Below are 22097 nucleotides of genomic sequence, written 5' to 3' on the forward strand. Positions count from 1 at the left end.
GCCTAGCAGACAGCTAGCAGCTTCATCTGCCTGTGTCACCATCCACCTGTCAGTCAAAGAGGCAGCACCCCTATTATTGCAAACAGGTGAGATCTAAAACCATCATCCCTCCACACATGTGCTATGAAGGGCCAGAATACTAACGGAGACCAGACAGTTTATTTCTGCAGGTGTAAAGATGAACGACCCACCTCTTCCTCCCACAGTACAAGAATAATAATTCACACTGTCCTGTCACCTGGACATTTGACACAGAGACCATCAATAACAGGTTCATGCAAAGCTCCAGTTAATAACACAGACAGGTTATACACATCAGGCTTTGCTGGGAGCCCAGTAAAACTGAGGGTGAAGAAAGGACGGCCGTCTGAGTTTAAAAACATGTAATGTTTATTATAAACTGACACACACAGACACAGACGTCTCCTTCCTCTTCAGCTGTCTTTCTGTCATTCACTCTGGAAACCTGTGAGCCGGTGTTAGACGGGCAGACAGGAACACTGACAGCGTTTTCAGTGCTGTGTGTTTCGTCTGCAGTCAGTACTGTGTTACTGCTGCTGAGAACCACGAACACTCAGTTTACAGTGTTTCTGTTCATGCAAGTGAGAACAGGGGCAGGGACCTGCTTCTGTTTAATAATCAGCTGTGCACAGCAGCTGAAGAAGAGTCTGGCCTGCTCCTCGCACAGTATGATACCGATCATGACCGTACGGACACAGTCAAGGACACTGTCACGGACACGGTCACTGACACGGTCATGGACACAGTCACTGACACGGTCACTGACACGGTCATGGACACAGTCACGGACACAGTCACTGACACGGTTATGGACATGGTCACGGTCACTGACACGGTCACTGACACGGTCACTGACACGGTCATGGACACAGTCACTGACACGGACACAGTCACTGACACGGTCACTGACACGGTTATGGACACGGTCACGGTCACTGACACGATCACGGACACAGTTACGGACACAGTCACTGACATGGTCATTGACACGGTCACTGACACGGACACAGCCACTGACACGGTCACTGACACGGTTATGGACACGGTCACGGTCACTGACACGATCACGGACACAGTCACGGACACAGTCACTGACACGGTCACTGACACGGACACAGTCACTGACACGGTCACTGACACGGTCACGGACACAGTCACTGACACGGACACAGTCACGGACACAGTCACGGACACGGACACAGTCACTGACACGGTCACTGACACGGTTATGGACACGGTCACGGTCACTGACACGATCACGGACACGGTCACTGACACGGTCACTGACACGGTCACTGACATGGACACAGTCACTGACACGGTCACTGACACGGTCACGGACACAGTCACTGACACGGACACAGTCACGGACACAGTCACGGACACGGTCACTGACACGGTCACGGACACAGTCACTGACACGGACACAGTCACTGACACGGTCACTGACACGGTCACTGACACGGTCACTGACACGGTCACGGACACAGTCACTGACACGGACACAGTCACGGACACGGTCACTGACACGGTCATGGACACAGTCACGGACACAGTCACTGACACGGTTATGGACATGGTCACGGTCACTGACACGGTCACTGACACGGTCATGGACACAGTCACTGACACGGACACAGTCACTGACACGGTCACTGACACGGTTATGGACACGGTCACGGTCACTGACACGATCACGGACACAGTCACGGACACAGTCACTGACATGGTCATTGACACGGTCACTGACATGGACACAGCCACTGACACGGTCACTGACACGGTTATGGACACGGTCACGGTCACTGACACGATCACGGACACAGTCACGGACACAGTCACTGACACGGTCACTGACACGGTCACTGACACTGACACGGTCACTGACACGGTCACGGACACAGTCACTGACACGGACACAGTCACGGACACAGTCACGGACACAGTCACGGACACGGACACAGTCACTGACACGGTTATGGACACGGTCACGGTCACTGACACGATCACGGACACGGTCACTGACACAGTCACTGACACGGTCACTGACATGGACACAGTCACTGACACGGACACAGTCACGGACACAGTCACTGACACGGTCACTGACACGGTCACGGACACAGTCACTGACACGGACACAGTCACTGACACGGTCACTGACACGGTCACGGACACAGTCACTGACACGGACACAGTCACGGACACAGTCACTGACACGGTTATGGACACGGTCACGGACACGGTCACGGTCACTGACACGGTCACTGACACGGTTATGGACACGGTCACGGTCACTGACACGATCACGGACACGGTCATGGACACAGTCACTGACACGGACACAGTCACTGACACGGTTATGGACACGGTCACCGGCACAGTCACCGACAGTCACTGACACAGTCATGGACAGTCATGTCAGTGAGCAAGCAGGCAGCAGTACCTGCTGCACACCTGACGTCTGAACCGTAGCACCGACTTTATCGAACATTCAAACACAACAGAGCGATTTCTTATTCAAGGTGAATTAATTCATGTGCACTGATTATTCTCTAAGAGGAAAACATCACAGCCACCAAAAACCACACTGCTTATCTTAGCTTAGAAAGTTCATTACTTTTAGCAATTAATCAGCATAGAAATTGCAAATCTTTACATTTCTAATAGAAGCAGTGCGGTGAGTCCAGGTTAGAGCGCATCACACTGGCACTTTGAAACTGGTCGGTCGAGGTTTTGTAAGTGCCGGAACTCCTCCCAGCGTCTCTGCTTTATCTGTCACACCTGAACAGAGACACGCAAGTTTCTCTGCAGCAGCCATCAAAGGCGTCACTGTGATGTCACTTCACACAGCAGCAAGTTAGTAATTCAAATCAAACTTCTGAGAAAGCAAACCACTGGCCTGTCTTTTCTAGCCTGAATCCCCCCTCCCCCCGCCCCCCCACCAACAGGAAGGGGGCTGGTTTATGAGCTGAGTGCAGCCAGACACCTGGGGGTAATACACCAGAATCCGATACACCAGGGCGCAATGTCCGGTCATCCGTGTTTTCTACACTCACTGCTGGAGCCTCATGTGGACATTAGAGGAACTGCAGCTTATGGTGCTTCAGTGTTTTTCAGTGAATCCAAATAAAAAAGTGGAATGAATAAACAGATTTCATGAACAAAGGTAGATTACAGAGCCTACGTGTCCTTCATTGTGTGGAGGAGAGCAAGCCATCCTGTAATGCAGCATTACAGATTTCCTAAACTTTCCTCTTTGTGCTTTTTCCTGTTTCAGTCTATTTTCTGTAAAAACTTCAAAAAAACAGCCGTGAGCTTGACCTCCACCTCCACACACCACCATCCCACTGCTGCACAGACTTTCCCTCAGATGATTGAAAACACAGACAAAGTGTTGGTTTTGGCCTTTGTGATGATAACGGTGAATGTAATCTGACAGAATGAAGCGCCGACTAATGGAGTTCAGACTCGACACAATGCGTGTGAATGCGTTTTCGTTTTTCTACGACTCTCAACGCAGAAAATCACACTTGGACCATCTGTGTGTAATTATCTATTCAGTCGGCTCCAAGCCTCCGAGCCAAAGCACGAACGTTTGATGTCTCTCTCCCTGCACGGACACTTTTGGATGTTATCCACAAACCACCAACCGACAGACACCTGCAGCCTGAAACCTTTCCAATCGTGGCTCACGATGAGTCTTTCTTCATTCGAATCACCTTTTCTTAGCTCACATTGTTTAATGGGTTTCCGTGAAGATGCTTAAACAGTTGTTAACACTGTTACAGATTGCATCGTCTGATCATTGCAGATGTACGAACCTCTGCTGGGCGTCAGGTCAGCTGAGAGAGCAACAATTATTCTCCATACCTGAGGCGACACATGCTGTGTAGGTGGTTACAACTAGCCCGCTAACTTACTCTGTGTTGGCTGGTACTGCAGAAAGTGAGCTCCTCATCTTTGCTCTGTGCCAGTGGAGGATTTACTGATGGATGGTTTCGCAGGAAGTTTGTATGGACTGTTGATACACAGACATTTTCAGAGCTTCAGGATTAACTGGACAAGAAGCAGATAACAGAAACGGTGTTGAACTGTTCAGCTTGTATTTGGCTGCCCATGACCACACTCAGCATGGAAACCAGAAGACCGTCCGAACAACACACACACACACACACACACACACACACACACACACACACACACACACACACACACACACACAGCAAGAGGTCCAAAGAGATGTAAGTAATGGCGGCCATCATTAGGCTGAAAACAAAAATAAGCCAATCAGAGCGGAGAAAGTTTAAAAGTGTCCAGATCATTGTTAAAAAGACGGGCCGCACTGAGCCGACCACAGAAGATATGATGTGCTTCTAAGTGAAGTCAGCTCTCACTCATACAGCAGCTGGACCTGTAGCTAGCAACACACTGTGCACACACTCAGACTGTGTGTTTGCTGGAGTTTGCTGAGCTAACAGAGACATCCTTGCTCACTAAGACTGGCTGTAGGGACATGGAACATCACTTCTCTGTTGGGAAAGGAGCCAAAGCTACTGCAGACCACAGAAGATGGCCATGAAAACAAACTTCACAGCAGCTAACTAGGTCAGAGACAGCCAGATCACTGTAAACATCTACGATCCAGAGTCGCCCTCATAGATGGAGATACAGAGCGTTTACAACCAAGTGCAAACCTCTGGTTACACTCCAGGATGGAACGCCTTGCAGAGGCTCGAGGAACCGAGGGGATGAATGACCCGACACGACCGTCTCACATACAGATGTGTTCAACAAGCGCAAAAGGATACAAGGTTCCAGTTATGATCTGGGAATCACTTCGAAGCCTGACTGCGTGTTCATCTGGGCGGTCTGGATCCATCAGCGCAGCTCAAACTACAGACTGGGACTAATCAGAGTCTGTGGTACCAAAGGCTCAGTCCACCACAGCAGACGAGCTGACAGACTGACCGCATGCTTTGTAAAGCTGGCTGGTAAATTCTTTCCACTTACACAAACGAAGGAGATCCACGATCCATTAGAATAGAATAGGATAGAATAAAATAGAATAGCCCTTTATTGTCATTGTACATATTACAGCATAATTATGGGTGCTCCACACCAACTGTGCAGGAATAAATAACTAACAGTAGAAATACATACGAAACAACAAAGAACAAAGGACCTGGTCTGAGTAGCCCTCACTCACATATGGACCCTACTCAGACCGTGCCTCAGGTTGGTGGACGTGGGTGTGGGGGGTAGTGTTTGGGGGAAGAAGCCCTAACCCCTGTGAGACAGGAGGATGTGGCGATGGCCTCCAGGGGTATCCTGGGTGGTGTTAATGACCTCTGTGCAGTACCAAACACCATAGCATGCTCTCCTCCACCCTGTGAGGATTCTCTCCTGTAAGTTTTCTGGAAATAAAACTGCAGTCTTGTAAAGTCTGACTGCAGACTGAGTAATGCCAGCGTTGTGTGTGGGCTCAAAGGAAAAGCAGCAGCAGGCTGACTCTTTGCTGGTGAGCCTCAATCCTCCATTACTGCAGGATCACTGTTAACGTTGCTGTAATTTGATGTATAAATAAAATTGAACTGAACTGTCTTTAAACCTGAAACAATACTGAAATACTTTGATTACATGAAATGTGTTCTGTCATCACACCCACTACAGTAAAGCTCCCACAGACACTGAAAACATCTCATTATGTTCCTTTGAACACATCGTCCTGCGTTCAGGGTGCTGTCAGAGTGAAAACATGTCACAGCACTCCCCCGGAGCAGCTCCGTCATCATGAAGGCAGCACACACACATGCGCTGGAAATGACTCTACATGAAGTTATTGGAATAAATGTTTGAGAACGAGGAGCGAGGTTCTGTTCATGGTTATCAGACCAGCCTGAGCGATTCTCTGCCTGTGGCGCTCAGTCACTGCTGTCATGGCATTTAGCGATTTTCTACACTTTTTCTTACGTCTCGTCTCATGTTCAGCCGTAACGCACAGCAGCACGTTTGAAGGAAACCAGATGGCTCATACCACCTGTCAGCACGCGGATGACGTGAGGGGACCACCGACTCCTCTGTGTACCAAAGTGAAAGAAAAGACTCTGCTGCAACGGTCAGAGCGCAGAGCTGAGCCAACAAAAGGACCGTCCAGCTGGAGCTACAGGACTGCAGAAGCACTGCTTCTAAATGATGGTTTCACTTTTCATGAATAAACAGTGACATAGTGCTTCTTTTACCTGATTATAAGAATAGGCATCGTTTTAAGTGACAAATTTCAGTGTGGCGTCCTTCATCGTCTTTGTTAGTTTTGTGTCTGATGGTCAGCTTTCGTCTGAAAGCACGCCGCAATCTGGAGCTCTGATAGGAGGTTTGGTGCTTCTGGGTCACCTGACACCTGCGAAGCCCGTACCTTCCTTCAGACTGACAGTCCTCTCATTGTTTGAGGTTTCCTCCGAGGAGCATCGCCACGCTTACGTCTCTGAAGTGATGCAGCGGGCCGACAATGTCCTCGCTGTACAACACAGATCGGCCTGTTGTTATGGAAACAGGCTTCTTTTTTCCTACTAAAATCCCTTCGGGTAACACACAAGTAAAGAATAAAAGTGTTTGGTGTGAACACAGCTCCAGCCTGTCATCGCCAGGCTCCCTCTGCTCTCTGTCTGCAGGCAGGACGCCTTCCCTGCGGTCCTCTGCCTTTTCAGGCTGTGCAGCCAGCAGATGCTCGCAGGAATCTCTGCTCGTGGCCAAAAACACGTCTGACGCTGGAGTTAAAGCTCTGTTTCCACCTTTGTCTGACAGCACAGAGGGCTCAAAACAAAAAGCACTGTTTCCCGACAGACACAAAAGCTCATTTAATGCTGCTCGACGGCTCTTCCTCTGTGCCTTTTATCCTTTTATGTTTTTGTTTACAAGGAAGAGCTAAATTAGATGCCGCTGGCTGCTTCCATCTGTCATTAACCCCACCATTTAAATGATCAAATGTTAGCTTTTTCTTCCACCTCCTTGCCATTAAAAAGGTTGCTGTTGGAGCAAACCTCCACCTCTCTGTTACATCTGCATATCACATATTCCTCACACAGTTTTAGGTTTTCTCTGACTCTGATCAGAGACAGATCCTTAAGTAGAGCAACCTTGGTTTATTTGCTACTGCCAAAGGACAAGGATCAGCACCAGACCTGATGACAGACAAATAAATATTCAGCAGATGAGTTTGGATGTCCTTGACTTGGTAAAAGGCAGCACAGGGCTGCTGCTCTTATTTCTGTAGTGTTCATGTGCACAAAACCCAGAAGACCTCAAATTCAGTATATTCAGCATTCAGACAGGAAGCCTTAACTGTTCTGATTTTTTAAATATTTCTAAAATGAACAGGGAGCCAATAACGAGAGGTTATAAAGACTTTAACTGATCAAGCACACACATCCATACATATGCAATAATACTAAGTGCAATAATCCTTTCTGTCATCGTTGTATTTTTACTCAGTTGTATATAGTATTTGTATTTGTATTCTATTTTTATCTTATTGTATATTTATTTTATTTTATTCTACTGTATATAGTATTTTATTTTATTCTATTCTGTACAGTTGTGTACTGTATTTATTCTTATTGTATTCTAATTTTTGCCTCATAACTTTTGCACTGTCCACTTCCTGCTGTGACAAAACAAATTTCCCACGTGTGGGACTAATAAAGGTTATCTTATCTTATCTTATCTTATTTACAGGAATGATGTCATTCGAGCATCGAGCCTTATCAGCAGACTCTGTTTTCACTGATATCCAATCAGCTTGAGCCTGGTTTCCTGAGACACACTGTGTCCTTTATACAAACAAACGGACATCTGAGGCCATTAACGCTCGGACAGGAGGCAATATCAATGGCTGCCATGTGAGTTTTATAAAAAGATTCCATGTTGGTCCTCCTTTCTTCTCGAGGTGTTCCAGCAAAAACACTCCTCATTGATCTCGCTGCTCACTGACGTTTCATGTTCACAAAGTATTTATATTTCTCTAACAAAGTCCTTTCTGCTCGTCTCTGACCCACGGGGTGAGGCTGGTAACCTCCTGGAGTTCATGCACACATGACTAACTTTGTTACCTCAAGGTCAAAGTGAAGACTGGCTTTTAATTTCAAAATAAATCTTCACTTTTAATGCATATTGTGGAAGGTCCAAAACTAATCATGCAGATATTGGATTTATAGAGGCGTGCATATTTTATGAATATGCCAACATAGCATCCATTTTCTAAAGCTCTCTGGGTCAGGGCAGCAATCAAAGCACAGACCTCCCTCTCTCCGGGTACCTACTCCACCTCTTCCCAAGTCATCTGATATAATAGTGTGCTCAGGGTATGCCCTGGGGCTCCTCACAGTAAATATCCCTGAAACACTTCCTGGTCAGATGCCTGAACCACCTCTGCTGGCTCCTGTCAATGTGGAGGAGTAGTGGCTCCACTTTGAGCTTGAGCTCCTCACCCCATCTCTGACCTAGACTACCAGCAGAGGAACCTCACGCCTGCAGTTTCTACCATCAGCTAATTCTTCAGACACTACCCACAGGAAAGGGTGGGAATGCAGGTCAACTGGAAAAGCAATCTTTCACACCCGGCTTTCACACACAGCTCTTTGGAGAAGAGTGCCTGGTTAAAGAACACAGGGTTGTTGCTGTAGACCAGGGGTGTCAAACCCCAGCCCTCGAGGGCCGTTGTTCTGGACCTTTTACATGTGTCCCTGCTGCAACACACCTGGTTACAATTAGTAGGTCATTAGCAAGACCTGACTGCATACTGAGGTGCCAAACCCTACCCATACACGAGTAAACTTGGAAAAATGTAACTAAATGTAAGTGTTCTGAAAAAAAGAGTACTTTTATTGGACCATGCTGATTGTGAGCTGCTGTAACATGAATCAAATGGCAGCCACCTCGGCATGCAGTCAGGTCTTGCTGAAGCAGCAGGGACACATAGAAAAGTTTCAGGACACCGGCCCTCGAGGACACTCCTGCTGTAGAAGATCAGTGCTCTGCAGGTCAGGCAGCAGTCAACCCTCGCTTAGTAGAACTGGCTTTAGGGATGTGCATGAGGTCCCCAGTAGATATAATTGGAACCAGTCTTCTGGAGAGGACATGGACTATCCAGAAGACTGGTTCCACTCTGGAGTTACCCTCGGAGAGTATCCCTATGGCTCTGTGTCAGTATGTCGGGGTTTTCCCACAGTGGACGAGAGGATGGCCTTTGTTCAGAGTGCCCAGACTTCTTGGAGTCCCTGAGTGGGTCCTGGAAAAAGCCCCATAAGGCAATGGCACCAGGACACTCAGGTGAAGATAGGAGCAGAGCTGATCACCACCTGGTGGTGACACTTGGTACACCCATAAATCAAAGGCATCACCTCCAACCAGCTGCAGGCTGGTTGTGCTGGACATTTCTTCCTGCTAAGAGGGAGTTTTTCCCTCCTCACTGTCACCGAGTGTTTACTCACAGGGGCTCATATAATTGTTATTTTTTCTGTACTACTGTAGGGTCTGTAAACAAAAATAAGCTGTGATAAGCTCTTGATATATAAATAAAACTGAAGTGGATGTGATTGTTTGTCATTGTTGTCCATTGTTGGTTTTTCACTGCTGCATTTTGTATTTGTTGTGTTTAAATCTGTTGCAGGCAGAGAGGGTACAAATCCACAGTTTGGAGGTGTCTCTAGTAAACCACCTCTTTGTGTTTTCAGTACTGATGTCGGTTCTGCCTTTGGAGCTTCGATTTCCTTTATCTGTAGCGGTGGGGTTGCTCCAGCTGATGGAATCCATCTGTCTCTCTCTGTTTGGGAATAAATAACAAAGGGAGCAACACACAGTACAAATCCCCCTGACCCCCCACCCACACCCCCACAGCCGCCCTGTTTCAAAAACCTACCGTTCATCAGCGGGGAGACTGTGGACCATTGGCTGGTCAAACTGCTCAGTTAGGTTATAGAGTAGGTTTGAGAGTAATGGTCTTTTAGCTTAATACAGAACAGTAACCCTCATCAGTCTTGTTTGGGAGTGATGAACTCTACTCACCGATGCCATAAACCGGGCACGGACGCCAAACGACATCTCGAGCATAAACGAGCAATGCGACTGATGCCCCAGGCAGAAAACGAGCCAGAGGATCGGAACGTCTCTGCACATGCCTTAAACAATGTCAAAGGTATGAACTGCCACCACCTCAAGGGAGACAACAGAAACTAAGGCTACGTCCACACGTACATGGGTTTTCCGTTTTCGTTTTAAAAAATAATCCCGTCCACACGTAAACGCAGAAAAGAAGGAAAACGCTGCTATGAACATGCCAAAGCAACAGGTGGCGATATATTCCTAACCGTGTAGAAATGTTGGCCAATCAGAAGTCTAGAAGCCTTGGTGGGAAATAGTAAACAAGGATGGGGCATAGAAGCAGAACCGAGTCGTATGTGTGGAGGGACAGTAACTGTGTGTATATGTAAGCATTTAAACACTGCAGAGAGAACAATTAACAGTAACAGTATTGTAGAAATTCATTTCACCGAAACAACGTGGCGCACAGTGTGACCTCAAAAAAGGCGCACATATTTGACGCTGCGTTTTCTCCGTTTTCTCGTCCACACGTAAATGCAAAAACTGAGTTTTCAAAAATATCCACCCTGGCCGGAGTTTTTAAAAATCTCCGTTTTCAGTGACCGAAAACGCCATTTACGTGTGGACGGGAGGTGCAAACGCATAGAAAAATCTGCGTTTTCAAAAATACCCGGGTACGTGTGGAAGTAGCCCAAGTTTTGCTGTTTTTATCTTCACTGCAGATCCAATGAGCCCCCTGAAATGTTGTCCATTTCCTGGATCAGGTGCTGCTTTGCGTCCTCCAGTGAAACCAGTGTAAGGAAAAGCATGTGGGAGCACAACACCAGAGGACTGGGATCCACGTCTGTTTACACCAGCAACCTAAAAGATTACTGATCCACAAAGAACTCCTCCAATGCTAACCCGTCCTCAGTATCAGAGCACCACCTTCAGGGGAAGCAGGGACAGCAGGTCCAAACCTGGACCAGAACGGGACTGCACGTGGATCATCTCCAGGCAGGAGTGGAAGAAACTACCTGTAGTGGTGCTTTACAGCATTTACAGCCTGCTCATCATTAATGTTTTGTAATTCATCTTATTTTCAATTACATGAAATTATTTTTCAAATGTTTTGTTTTTCCTCATGTTTGAAACGTGAAACGCATGACAGGAAACTCTGTGGTAAATAACCCGGATTATTTTCTCTCATCAATTACACAACTTCATACATGAGTGCTGCTTTGCTGCAGGGTAAACTTGCACACACACATCAGAAACACAAACAAACAGCAGCTGCCCGGTGGGCAGATACGCCAACCGTCAGAACGTCTGTGAGTCCACCTACGCCACATTCAGTCAAATCACACGCACACACACACAGTGCATGCTGATAGTGCAGATTAGGGCTAGGAGCGATATGGCCTAAAATCCATATCGCGGTATAATTTCAAGCACGTGCGGTAACAATATACATCACGATATATTCCTTTCTTCTGTCTACTGTAATTTTCTCAAAAATCGAGAGTGTGCCTTATGTATGAATTCTGGTTGTGCTTACTGACCTCGAACCGATTTGGGCAGAAATCTGTTAAAAATGTTTTGGTACAACTTTGGTAAGCCACACTGCTTGATGGATTGTCAGAGCATTACGGCTGCCGTAGGGAGGAGCTTCGCGGAGTAATCTGGGTCCGAAACTCCGTCCACTTCAGGTCCCAAAGTCAAACGAACACAGAGTTAAAAACGGTCTAAATTCTTTCATCTTTAATAAAATCATCAGCGTTGCTGCTTTATCGGGTGTAACAATTAAGTTTAACATCCATGAAAACAGAATTTATTAAATTTAACGGAGTTAGAAGTTAACAGGAAGTTAGCGCGCTAGCTTCCACCTAAACATTTCATACCATGTTCTGACTGGCTGTAGCTCAGGTGGCAGAGCAGGTCAGCCACTAATCAGAAGGTCGGTGGTTCGATCCCAGGCTGCCTCCTGGCTGCATGCCAAATATCCTTGGGCAAGATACTAACCCCATGTTTGCCTACTGGTGGTGGTCAGAGGGCCCGGTGGCGCCAGTGTCCGGCAGCCTCGCCTCTGTCAGTGCGCCCCAGGGCAGCTGTGGCTACAATGTAGCTTGCCATCGCCAGTGTGTGAATGTGTGTGTGAATGGGTGAATGACTGAATGTAGTGTAAAGCGCTTTGGGGTCCTATGGACTAGAAAAGCGCTATACAAATGCAGGCCATTTACCATTTATGAAACTAATTCAAACGTACAGCTCTGTTATCACTTCCAACATAAATGAAGACAGAAAACTAAACAGCAGTGGCGTATGCAGGGTTACTGAAGTTGGGCTAGCTGGTACATAATGTTGTGCTACGTGATTGCTAGCGACACAGCTATGTTAGCATAACATTAGCACAGTGAAGCTGGAGGATGAACGCTAACTTTTTTTTCCACTTGATAAAAGTTAACGTGAGGGATTCTGGTGGTTAAGGACAAATGCAATCGCATAGCAGGATGCTATACACGGGCCAAACTTCAGTCAGGAGAACAACTGAGATTATTCATCCACAATACGAGGTTAGTTATTAATATACTGCAACAACATGGGAATAGAGCAGCTGCGAGAGAATTCAACATTAATGAATCAATGTTACCTAAGTGGAGGAAGCGCAGTTTTTGGCTTTCCCCATATTTCAAAAGTGCTTCAAGTCTTTGCTGTGACTGTCGCCCGCCATAATTTGCAGATGATAATGGTTGTAGCCGCTGAGATGCTTTCGATCAAAACAGGCGCAGCTTGATGACATCATCAACATGCGGTAGAGCGGTAGAGTCAAAATCTCTATCGTTGGCCAAATTTATATAGTTTCTATCGTATATCGTTTATATCGCCCACCCCTAGTGCAGATCTCCTGCAGCAGTTCAGTGTGATGCTTCTAAATGACTGTAATCTCTGGTTACCCAGTTATGCTCAGTCACTCACAGAAAACAAGGCCTGATTGGAGCTTTAGAGGTACAGCAGCCTCAGAGGACCTACGGTTGTGCCTCTGACAGGAACTACTCACATCACAGAGGCCGGTCTGAACCTTGGCTTTACTGCTTTAATACAAAACTGGAGAAAAAGTGCAAAATGAAGTAGAGTCTGATGCTGGTGTAGGACGTCATTAAACACAGCATGGTGTTACGGAGCGCTCAGAGCTTTTATCTATGTCGTGTTTGCTCCTTGGGCTAACTCAGAGACTGATACTGAGACTGGATCCAGATCAGTTAGTGACTCTTTATTGGAGACGTCGAGATGAGCCTTTTATAATTTCATGATACGGTGGTGTTTTTATTTGTCACACTGAAATGTTTCAGCTCATCCAACAAATTCAAATATTCGACAAAGATAACACAAGGGAACACAAAATGCAGTTTCTAAATAAAGATATTTATTATTGAAGGAAAACACATCCAAACCTACACAGCCCTGTGTGAAAACGTACATAGTCCTACACCTAATGAGTGGTTGAGACACCCTTATCAGCAATCACAGCTGGATGTGTCATGTAAACCTGTCCAGATCACCAACAAAGCGAGCCAATCATCTCCACGGCAGTGAAGCCAAAGGAAAAGACAGCTCTTACTTTATAAACCTGCCTTTTAAATCTCTCATCATGTAAAAGTATTCTCTAATAAAAACTGTTTTAGCTTATCTGCGCAGCTTTGTAGTACTCGGGTCCAAAAGTTTCTCAAAAGTACGAAGGACTCCAGCTCAGAAAGGATGAAAGAGATTTTATTAAATGAGTGTTAAAACTGAAAATGAATAAAACATCTCCCAGCCAGCACACTGATGAATAACCCTCGAGGACAACCTTTTCTTTGTTGAAGCTGAATTATTTCTGTCAAAGCATCAGATCATAGAAGAAGTATCTGACTACACTGCTATAGAGTCATATCCACCACAGCTTCAGTGTGAGGAGGTGTGTATCTTACCTTATGATGACATACATGACGAGGAAGTTTCCCACCAGACCAATGATGCACACGATCATGTAGACGACCACGATGGTGACCTTCACCCCCATTGGCAGGTAGTCGGTGTCATTTTGAGGGTAACTGAAGTTGTTCGGAAAGAATGATAAATTGTACGGCGGCAGCGCGAAGTCTTCAGGGTAGTCCATGTTTAGCTGAGATCGAAGAAATTTTTACGCTCACTGTAAAGGAAAAAAGAAATGTGGTTAAACACTGTAACATACAAAAATGTGATGGAGCATTTTTACGAGCTCTCACTTTTTAAGTTTACTCAAAAACGCCAAAACAATCATTAAAAAATGTGTTTGCCGGTCCTGTACAAAGGTTTGTAGTTACTGATTTATAAAATCAATAGATCAATCGCCCCATTTTAATTTGATTTCGAAGTGGGGTGACACGTGTGGTTGGAAAAAGACATTGATTGGCCATTTCAACCAGTCGTGTACACTAAAAAGTGTATTGTTCCTCTGCCCACTCTATCGAGGATGCAGCAGGTGGTGCCAAGGATCCCAGAGAAAATGGCCTGTATTTGTATAGCGCTTTACTAGTCCTTACAGACCCCAAAGCGCTTTACACAACCAGTCATCCACACATTCACACACTGATGATGGCAGCCACATTGCAGGCACAGCCACCCTGGGGCGCACTGACAGAGGCGAGAACAGGTGTTTGCGTCACAAAATAAATGCAGGTTTTTACGCAGGAATCTAGTAGATCTATCAACATACTGCCTTCCTGCAAAAGAGCACCATTGCTGGCCTAGATTCTGGTCTCAGTGAAGATTAAAGATAAGAAATACTTTCCAATGTTTACTTTAAGTCAGTGTTTTGTTTGTTATGGAGCAAATTGGCTGAGATTTCAAACTGAGCTTCATTATTTTATTTCACTTTAATGTTTTGCTCTATCCGTTGATAGACGTGAAAATAAACGTTTATTACAATCATGACCCCCTATGAGCAAGCACGTTGGCGACAGTGGGAAGGAAAAACTCCCTTTTAACAAGAAGAAACCTCCAGCAGAAACAGGCTCAGGGAGGGGCGGGACCATCTGCTGCGAGCCGGGTGAGAGAACATGAAGGCACTGAAATGTGAGAAAGGGCGTGGCAGTAAGGCAAAGATGGATGAACCAGAGGGCGAAGACATCGATCTTTCTGGATCAGTGCAGTGGCAAGAGAAAGCAGAGGTTTCTACTGCAGTTCTACAGGAGAACGGGTTTCTGCATTTACGGGAAAAGTCGATGTTGTTCTGTAGTGTTTAAAAACCCATGCACCCACGCAGACATCCTGTCTTCTCCACAACGCCCCCCCTGTTGAAACAGCTCACCTCGGAGGGTCCAGCAGGGAAGCGGTCTTACTCAGCCGGCTCCTTTTGAAGTCTGCCACTTAAGGCACAAACAAAGATGATCCTCAGCAGAGAGTTTCTGGGCTAATTAGCACGATTCGTCTCAACTTTTATCCTCATCAGATGATGATGATGATGACGTATGGTCCTTGATCCCACTTCTAACTGATCTAACAGCAGGTATGTGGTAAGCAGCGATTACTTAGAGCGCCACCAGACTGACTTTGCCTCGCCTCTGTCAGTGCACCCCAGGGCAGCTGTGGCTACAATGTAGCTTGCTATCACCAGTGTGTGAATGTGTGTGTGAATGGGTGAATGACTGAATGTAGTGTAAAGCGCTTTGGGGTCCTATGGACTAGAAAAGCGCTATACAAATGCAGGCCATTTACCATTTACTTTGAGCTGTTGAGCTGAGCACAGGGCATTCGCTGCTTCATCAAACTGAGACTGCAGCGACGCAGCTGCAGGCCTAAAGGTCTGAGGCTGCAACCCGGAGAGCCGCTCCGCCTGGTCTGGGAGAAAAATCGCTGATGGCGGCCTTTGGTGCTGAGCAGTGAGTCGCTACATGTAACGGAAATATACCTGCATGCACACGGACAGCTGAAACACCCACTTGGGCTTCAAACCTCGCGGCGCTGTGGAGCGCAGCGATAGGGGACCTCTGTTAACTGCCTTCATACTAACTTTCTAATATGATCCGAATATGACAACAATTACCTCCAAATGTATGTTTGAATCTTCAGCGACAGGCTGTTCAACCCACAGCTGAACATCACACTGCTGCAATACAATCTTGTTACTTATCAAGAATGTAGGTTTATATGCAAATCAATCTCTATAAGAAAAAACTATCAAATGATCAAAGTGAGTTTAAGGCTCTCCATAATTCAGTTTGCATTTGTCCTGCTGTGTTGTGTTGCAGCCTTTATGGTGATCATGAATGACATCTATGAGCCAGTCCACAGGAAGCCTGAATGACAGAGGACTCATCTCTGCAGCAACGAGACCAAAGATCAGTGAAAGTGAGTGTTTTATAAAGTATGAGCCAGCTCTTTGTCCACATGTGAGTTTGCTTTAACATTTGTGATGAGGTCAAGTAACACAGGATGATACTGTTTTAGTCCACCATCACATTATGACTGTTAGGATGGGTGCAGAGGAGGGCACAAATCTGCATGTGTGCAACAATGAAAACAGGAAATACGACACAATCATGTAACAAGGTTGGAGGGAAAAAAGACCAAGTATACACAAGAACATGTCTCAACTCTGTATATTTTTATATATTTTTATTTATTGCTTACTCTATTTAATTTGTAAAATATGTGTACACACACACACACACACGTAGAAAAATATTTAGTATACACATCCAGGAATGCATATACCATTATATATTGGACATATATTTATTAGTTTCAGATGTAGCCATTCTTGTATTTTGCTTGTTTACATTATTGTATTTTGCACAACTCTGTTGCTTGTGAAGCTCGCACACAAGAATTTCACTCACATGTGCTGTACCAATGTACCTGCACATGTGATGTGACAATAAAAGTGATTTGATTTGATTTGAATGTGTATGAAACACTAAAAACCTAAAAACCTTAGAAATAGGAACCATCTTATCTTAATGACCTTGTAGTACCATATCACCCTATTAGAGCACTTCGCTCTCGCTCTGCAGGCCTACTTGTTGTTCCTAGAGTATTTAAAAGTAGAATGGGAGGGAGAGCCTTCAGTTTTCAGGCCCCTCTTCTGTGGAACCAGCTTCCAGTTTGGATTCAGGAGACAGACACTATCTCTACTTTCAAGATTAGGCTTCAAACTTTCCTTTTTGCTAAAGCATATAGTTAGGGCTGGACCAGGTGGGTCACCAGGTCCAGCCCTAACTATATGCTCCCTTAGTTATGCTGCAATAGACAGAGGCTGCCGGGGGTTTCCCATGATGCATTGTGTTTTTCCTTTCCAGTCACCTTTCTCACTCTCTAAGGTTACGTTCACGCTGCAGGTCTTAATGCTCAATTCCAATTTTTTAATCAAATCTGATTTTTTTGTCTGCTCGTTCACACTACAAATAAAATGCGACAGCAAACGCGCTCTAGTGTGAACGCTCAAAGCGGCCGCATGCGCAAAAGAAGACGTCACACACAACGCGCTCTGTTTAGACCCAGACCAACAGTATTGTTTGACTGATGGCCCTTAATATAAAGACTTAGGACTTTACATTTCCCAATTTTTGCTTTAAGTTATTTTGTTATTTACATAATAATGTAAATAACCTAAAAATGATCCTTACTGCTGTTTTAGAGGAGCGGTGCTTCAAAGGATAGCTGCAGATTTCTGTCAGAATCTGCAGATTATACAGCACAAAGAAAATGTTCATGTTGTCTTCCCAACAGTTTCACTGACATCTACACTGGATGGCCAGGAAGCGTTCACGATGTCTTCTTGGGCGCTTCTCCGGCGCTGATAATTGGCGTCTGTCTTGTGTCAGTGACGTAAAAGACAGATTTAATGCGACGTGACCATCAAACAGCAGTCGCTTTCTAAAACATCAGATATGTATCGGATTCAGGACCACATACGAAAGTGACCCAGGTCGGATTTGGAAATATCGGATTTGTGCCGTTCACACTGTCAGACCGTGATCGGATATGTGTCGCAGAGGGTCAAAAAAGTCGGATTTGATGCACTTTCGCCTGCAGTGTGAACGTAGCCTATGTGTTAACAGACCTCTCTGCATTGAATCATATCTGTTATTAATCTTTGTCTCTCTTCCACAGCATGTCTTTATCCTGTCTTCCTTCTCTCATCCCAACCAATCACAGCAGATGGCCCCGCCCCTCCCTGAGCCTGGTTCTGCTGGAGGTTTCTTCCTGTTAAAAGGGAGTTTTTCCTTCCCACTGTCGCCAAAGTGCTTGCTCATAGGGGGTCATATGATTGTTGGGTTTGTCTCTGTATCTATTATTGTACGATCTACTGTACAATATAAAGCGCCTTGAGGTCACTGTTGTTGTGATTTGATGCTGTATAAATAAGGCTACGTCCACACGTACACGGGTATTTTTGAAAACGGAGATTTTCCGTTTTCATTTTTTTAAATCCCGTCCACATGTAAACGCTAAAAATGAAATGTTGGCCAATCAGAAGTCTAGAAGCCTGGCAGGGAAAGACTAAACAGGGTTTTGTACCCTCACAAAACATGAAGTACTTCTGAAAGTTTGTGTTTTTCTGGAAAGGCAGATAATTTTGTGTTACTTCTCAGGTGCCTTCATCATTTCCAACGTTAATAACTTAAGACAGTATTTTGGACTCACAACTTAGGAAAGAACAAAGTGCATACAGCATGCATAAATCTAAACTTTAAATTAAAAAGTTAATCTATTCAAATATTTGGGTTGTGTCTGTTGAATGAAAGCTCACTCTGACGCCTCTGTCTGTGTAAATGGAGGGACAGTAAGTGTGTAAGAGCTGCAGACAGTCAGATTAACAGCAACAGTATTTTGTCTCTATCCACCATTGTAGAAATCTCATGTAAACAATAACGTGGCGCACAGCGTGACGTCAAAAACGGCGCACACCTTTGAGGTTGTGTGAATAAATCTGTTTTCCTCGTCCACACGTAAACGCAAAAACGGAGTTTTCAAAAATCTCAGTTTTCAGTGATGGAAAAAGGTGCAAACACATAGAAAAATCTGTGTTTTCAAAAATACCGTGTACATGTGAGCGTAGCCTAAAGCTGAAATGAAATGAAAACGCACACAGAGGACACAAGATTCTGTATACATGTAAGATGCAGGAAGGAGGAGCTGAAGCAGATAATCACAAGAAAAGAAAAACAAAAACAGAAATGACAGAAACCAACAAACCAAAAGCACACAGGTCCTGAAAATCCAACAGAGCTGTGTCCTGTGGAGGTAACAGGAAGGACCGGAGGACGCCACCAGACACATCCTGGACTCAGAAGGCCTCATCGTCTGCTCTGACACAGGCTGCAATCCAACACATACATATAGAGAGAGCTGGGATGTGTGTGTGGGGCGTAAACACAGTGTCCACCATAATAAAGCAACACGTGTGTTACACGTCCACCGTGGCGTTACTGTACAGGCTGCTTCACCGCAACACGCCGGCATGCAGTTGCAGCAGCAATACATCACACTGCCGCCATAAAGCGGCGCCTGTCTCTGCATACTCATGAATATTCATCGAATCCCCGCAGCAGCAACTCGCCGCGGCTCCCCGAGGGTCCTGCCAGCCTTCATATACGGGCCTCCGTCTGCAGAGCGTGTGTGCCATAGCTGTGATTAATAAGCAGTTAAAGTTGAAGTCCGCAGTGTGTCCATGTAAGGCTGCGATGCCACACTGGGTGGGCCACTCTGTGCCACAAACAGCACAAGCGAGCACATCGAGGAGCTGTAATGAAAGGAACGAGGCACTGAACACATCTATGTATGTGGTACTTATTTAAAACAGGAGCTAACTGGTGGAGATGTGGATGGTGGTCCGGTTCCATCAGCAAACCGAGCTCCACGGGAATGAGAATCGAGAAGGAGTGGCGGTTCAGTCTTAGGCTGCTCCAGACTGCATGCCAGATATCTTTGGGCAGGACACTAAGCCTGAGTTGATTTCAGATGCTAGATCAAATGTTAGATAAAAAAGCACTTGTACAAAGTGCTTTGACTGCTTAGGTAAAGCAGAAATATACGTCCATGTACCATTAGCTAACATTGGCACACGGCTTGGTCCAGTTTTAGAAAGCTTCAGTTTAGAGCGAATAATGAGAAGGTCACTGCACCTTTAAATCTTGATTCCTTTCAGTCTACTTTTAGTGCATAAGAGCCCAGTGTTTTTTTCATGCCTCTGTGTGTTTATTTGGAGAAAGTGAGGCCCGAGACTAAATATGACGGGAAAGCTCGAAGAAGGACGGGTGGATTGTGAAAATGTAAACAGACAGAAGAAGGCAGCTTCCTCTAAATCTCAGAGGAAACAGGTAACACAAACAGCTGTTAATACGTCCAAACAGGTGAGGCGAACTGTGGAGGAAGAGGAGACGCACCCCTGCAGAACACACAAAGAGCTGCGGTCCTTCAGCAATGAGCCCGCACGTGTGCGCCACACAGGCTGATATCCAGCTGCAGATCTGCTGCTTTCCTTTAAAGGTCTGCAGGCGGGGAGCGTGCTCGCGCAGACGTACAGCTGCACGCAGAGACGGCAGGTCTACGGCTGCTGAGCAGGTCCGACTGCAAACACGCCGTTCGGTTACTGTTTGGATCCGAGCGATGATTCATTACTCCACACATCTCTGCACCGCCGTGTGCTAAACATGCTTCATCTTTATCAGCATTAAAGCCTCAGCTCATCCCATCCAGCAAAGAGGCACAGATGACACTGAACAACAGCTTCTCTGAATTCAGAGGAGTGATCCAAACGCTCCGAGGAGCTTAAAAGTTTGGCCTGTCTCCAGTTCAGGAATATCTCGTTGTGCACCTCTGGACAGTTTCCGATTTTTTCAGACCTCTCAGAGGATTTACTGTAGTCCGTGTGCTCGTCCTTTCTGTGGTGTGCTGGGATCAGTTTTCATGTTCAGAAAGTGGACGAAAAGGTTTCCTGCACACACTTCGTGCTGTTACAGGAAAACACCCGATGGGATTTGTGGCGCGCTGCCTTCAGGTTCCAGAGGGGATCCTTCACCTAACATTTAGTTTAAGATGTAAAATCTCAGCGTTCAGACTGACATGGAGAGCTCTGCCATCTCATGTAACCATGGTGACTGAGCTTGGTCTGTGTTCAGTCACTGAACGCTGCATTAATTCTAAGTTTGTGGTTAATCTCAGACGTGGCTGCTTTAACTGCACAGGACCAGGACCCCTGACCTGAGTTTATGTCCATGTGAGGATTTTCATTCTAAAAAGCTTTAAAAGAAAACCAGCAGGACTGCTTTGAGTTTCTTAATCCAGGCTTTAAGTTATGACGTATGAATCCTGCTTCCGGGTCCAAACTATCCATCCATCCATCCATTTCCTTTCGCTTATCCGGGGCCGGGTCACAGGGGCAGCAGCCCAAGCAGAGAAGCCCAGACCTCCCTCTCCCCAGCCACCTCCTCCAGCTTATCCGAGGGAATGCCAAGGCGTTCCTTGGTCTACCGTTCCAGGGTTACCGGGGCCCCGCCCTGGAGCCAAGCCCGGGGAGGGTGCCCGAGGGCGAGGTCTGGTGGCTGGGCCTTAGTCCATGGGGCCCGGCCGGGCACAGCCCGAAAAAGGGACATGGACCCATCTTCCTGCAGGCCCACCACCCGCAGGAGGCACCGTAGGGGTCGGGCGCAATGTGAGTCGGGCGGCGGCCAGGAGTGGGTCCAACCTGCTCTGCGTTTATTAAGGCTGTTGTGTTTTTTAACATGTTTTAATGTTTTGTAAGTTGTTCTATTTAATCTCCACAAGCCCCTAAAAACAGTCAATGATTACTGTCGGCCTCTCTCAGTTTTTATTACCACTGTTTATTTTAAAGCTCAGTTTTTAAGACCCTCCACTGTAACTACACATCATTATATAGCAGCTAGCCCAACTTCAGTAACCCTACAAACTTCACTGCTGTTTAGTTTTGTGTCTTCAGAGCTGTACGTTTGAATTTTTCAGAAATCTCTCAGTCA

General features: G+C 46.0%; 1 protein-coding gene and 1 long non-coding RNA gene across 3 annotated transcripts in view; one reads left to right on the forward strand and one right to left on the reverse strand.

Moving 5' to 3' along the window:
- Nucleotides 1-22097, reverse strand: part of oprl1 (opiate receptor-like 1) — a 75825-nt gene that overhangs the window by 49508 nt on the left and 4220 nt on the right. Inside the window, exon 2 of one of the 2 annotated variants that reach the window (XM_082520032.1) lies at nt 14067-14287. In XM_082520032.1, coding sequence (XP_082376158.1) covers nt 14067-14254 — 188 coding nt within the window. In that variant the 5' untranslated portion in view covers nt 14255-14287. Of the gene's footprint in view, nt 1-14066; nt 14288-22097 lie in introns of those variants that run through there. The other variant, XM_082520033.1, reaches the window with a different exon arrangement.
- LOC309697880 lies at nt 16175-18465 on the forward strand. The gene is made up of 3 exons (XR_014273949.1): nt 16175-16256; nt 16368-16467; nt 18232-18465. It is a non-coding gene; the product is annotated as an uncharacterized lncRNA (long non-coding RNA).

Source organism: Aulonocara stuartgranti (genome assembly GCF_965226115.1).
Source record: "Aulonocara stuartgranti genome assembly, chromosome: 20".
In the NCBI taxonomy this organism is placed as follows: domain Eukaryota; kingdom Metazoa; phylum Chordata; class Actinopteri; order Cichliformes; family Cichlidae; genus Aulonocara; species Aulonocara stuartgranti.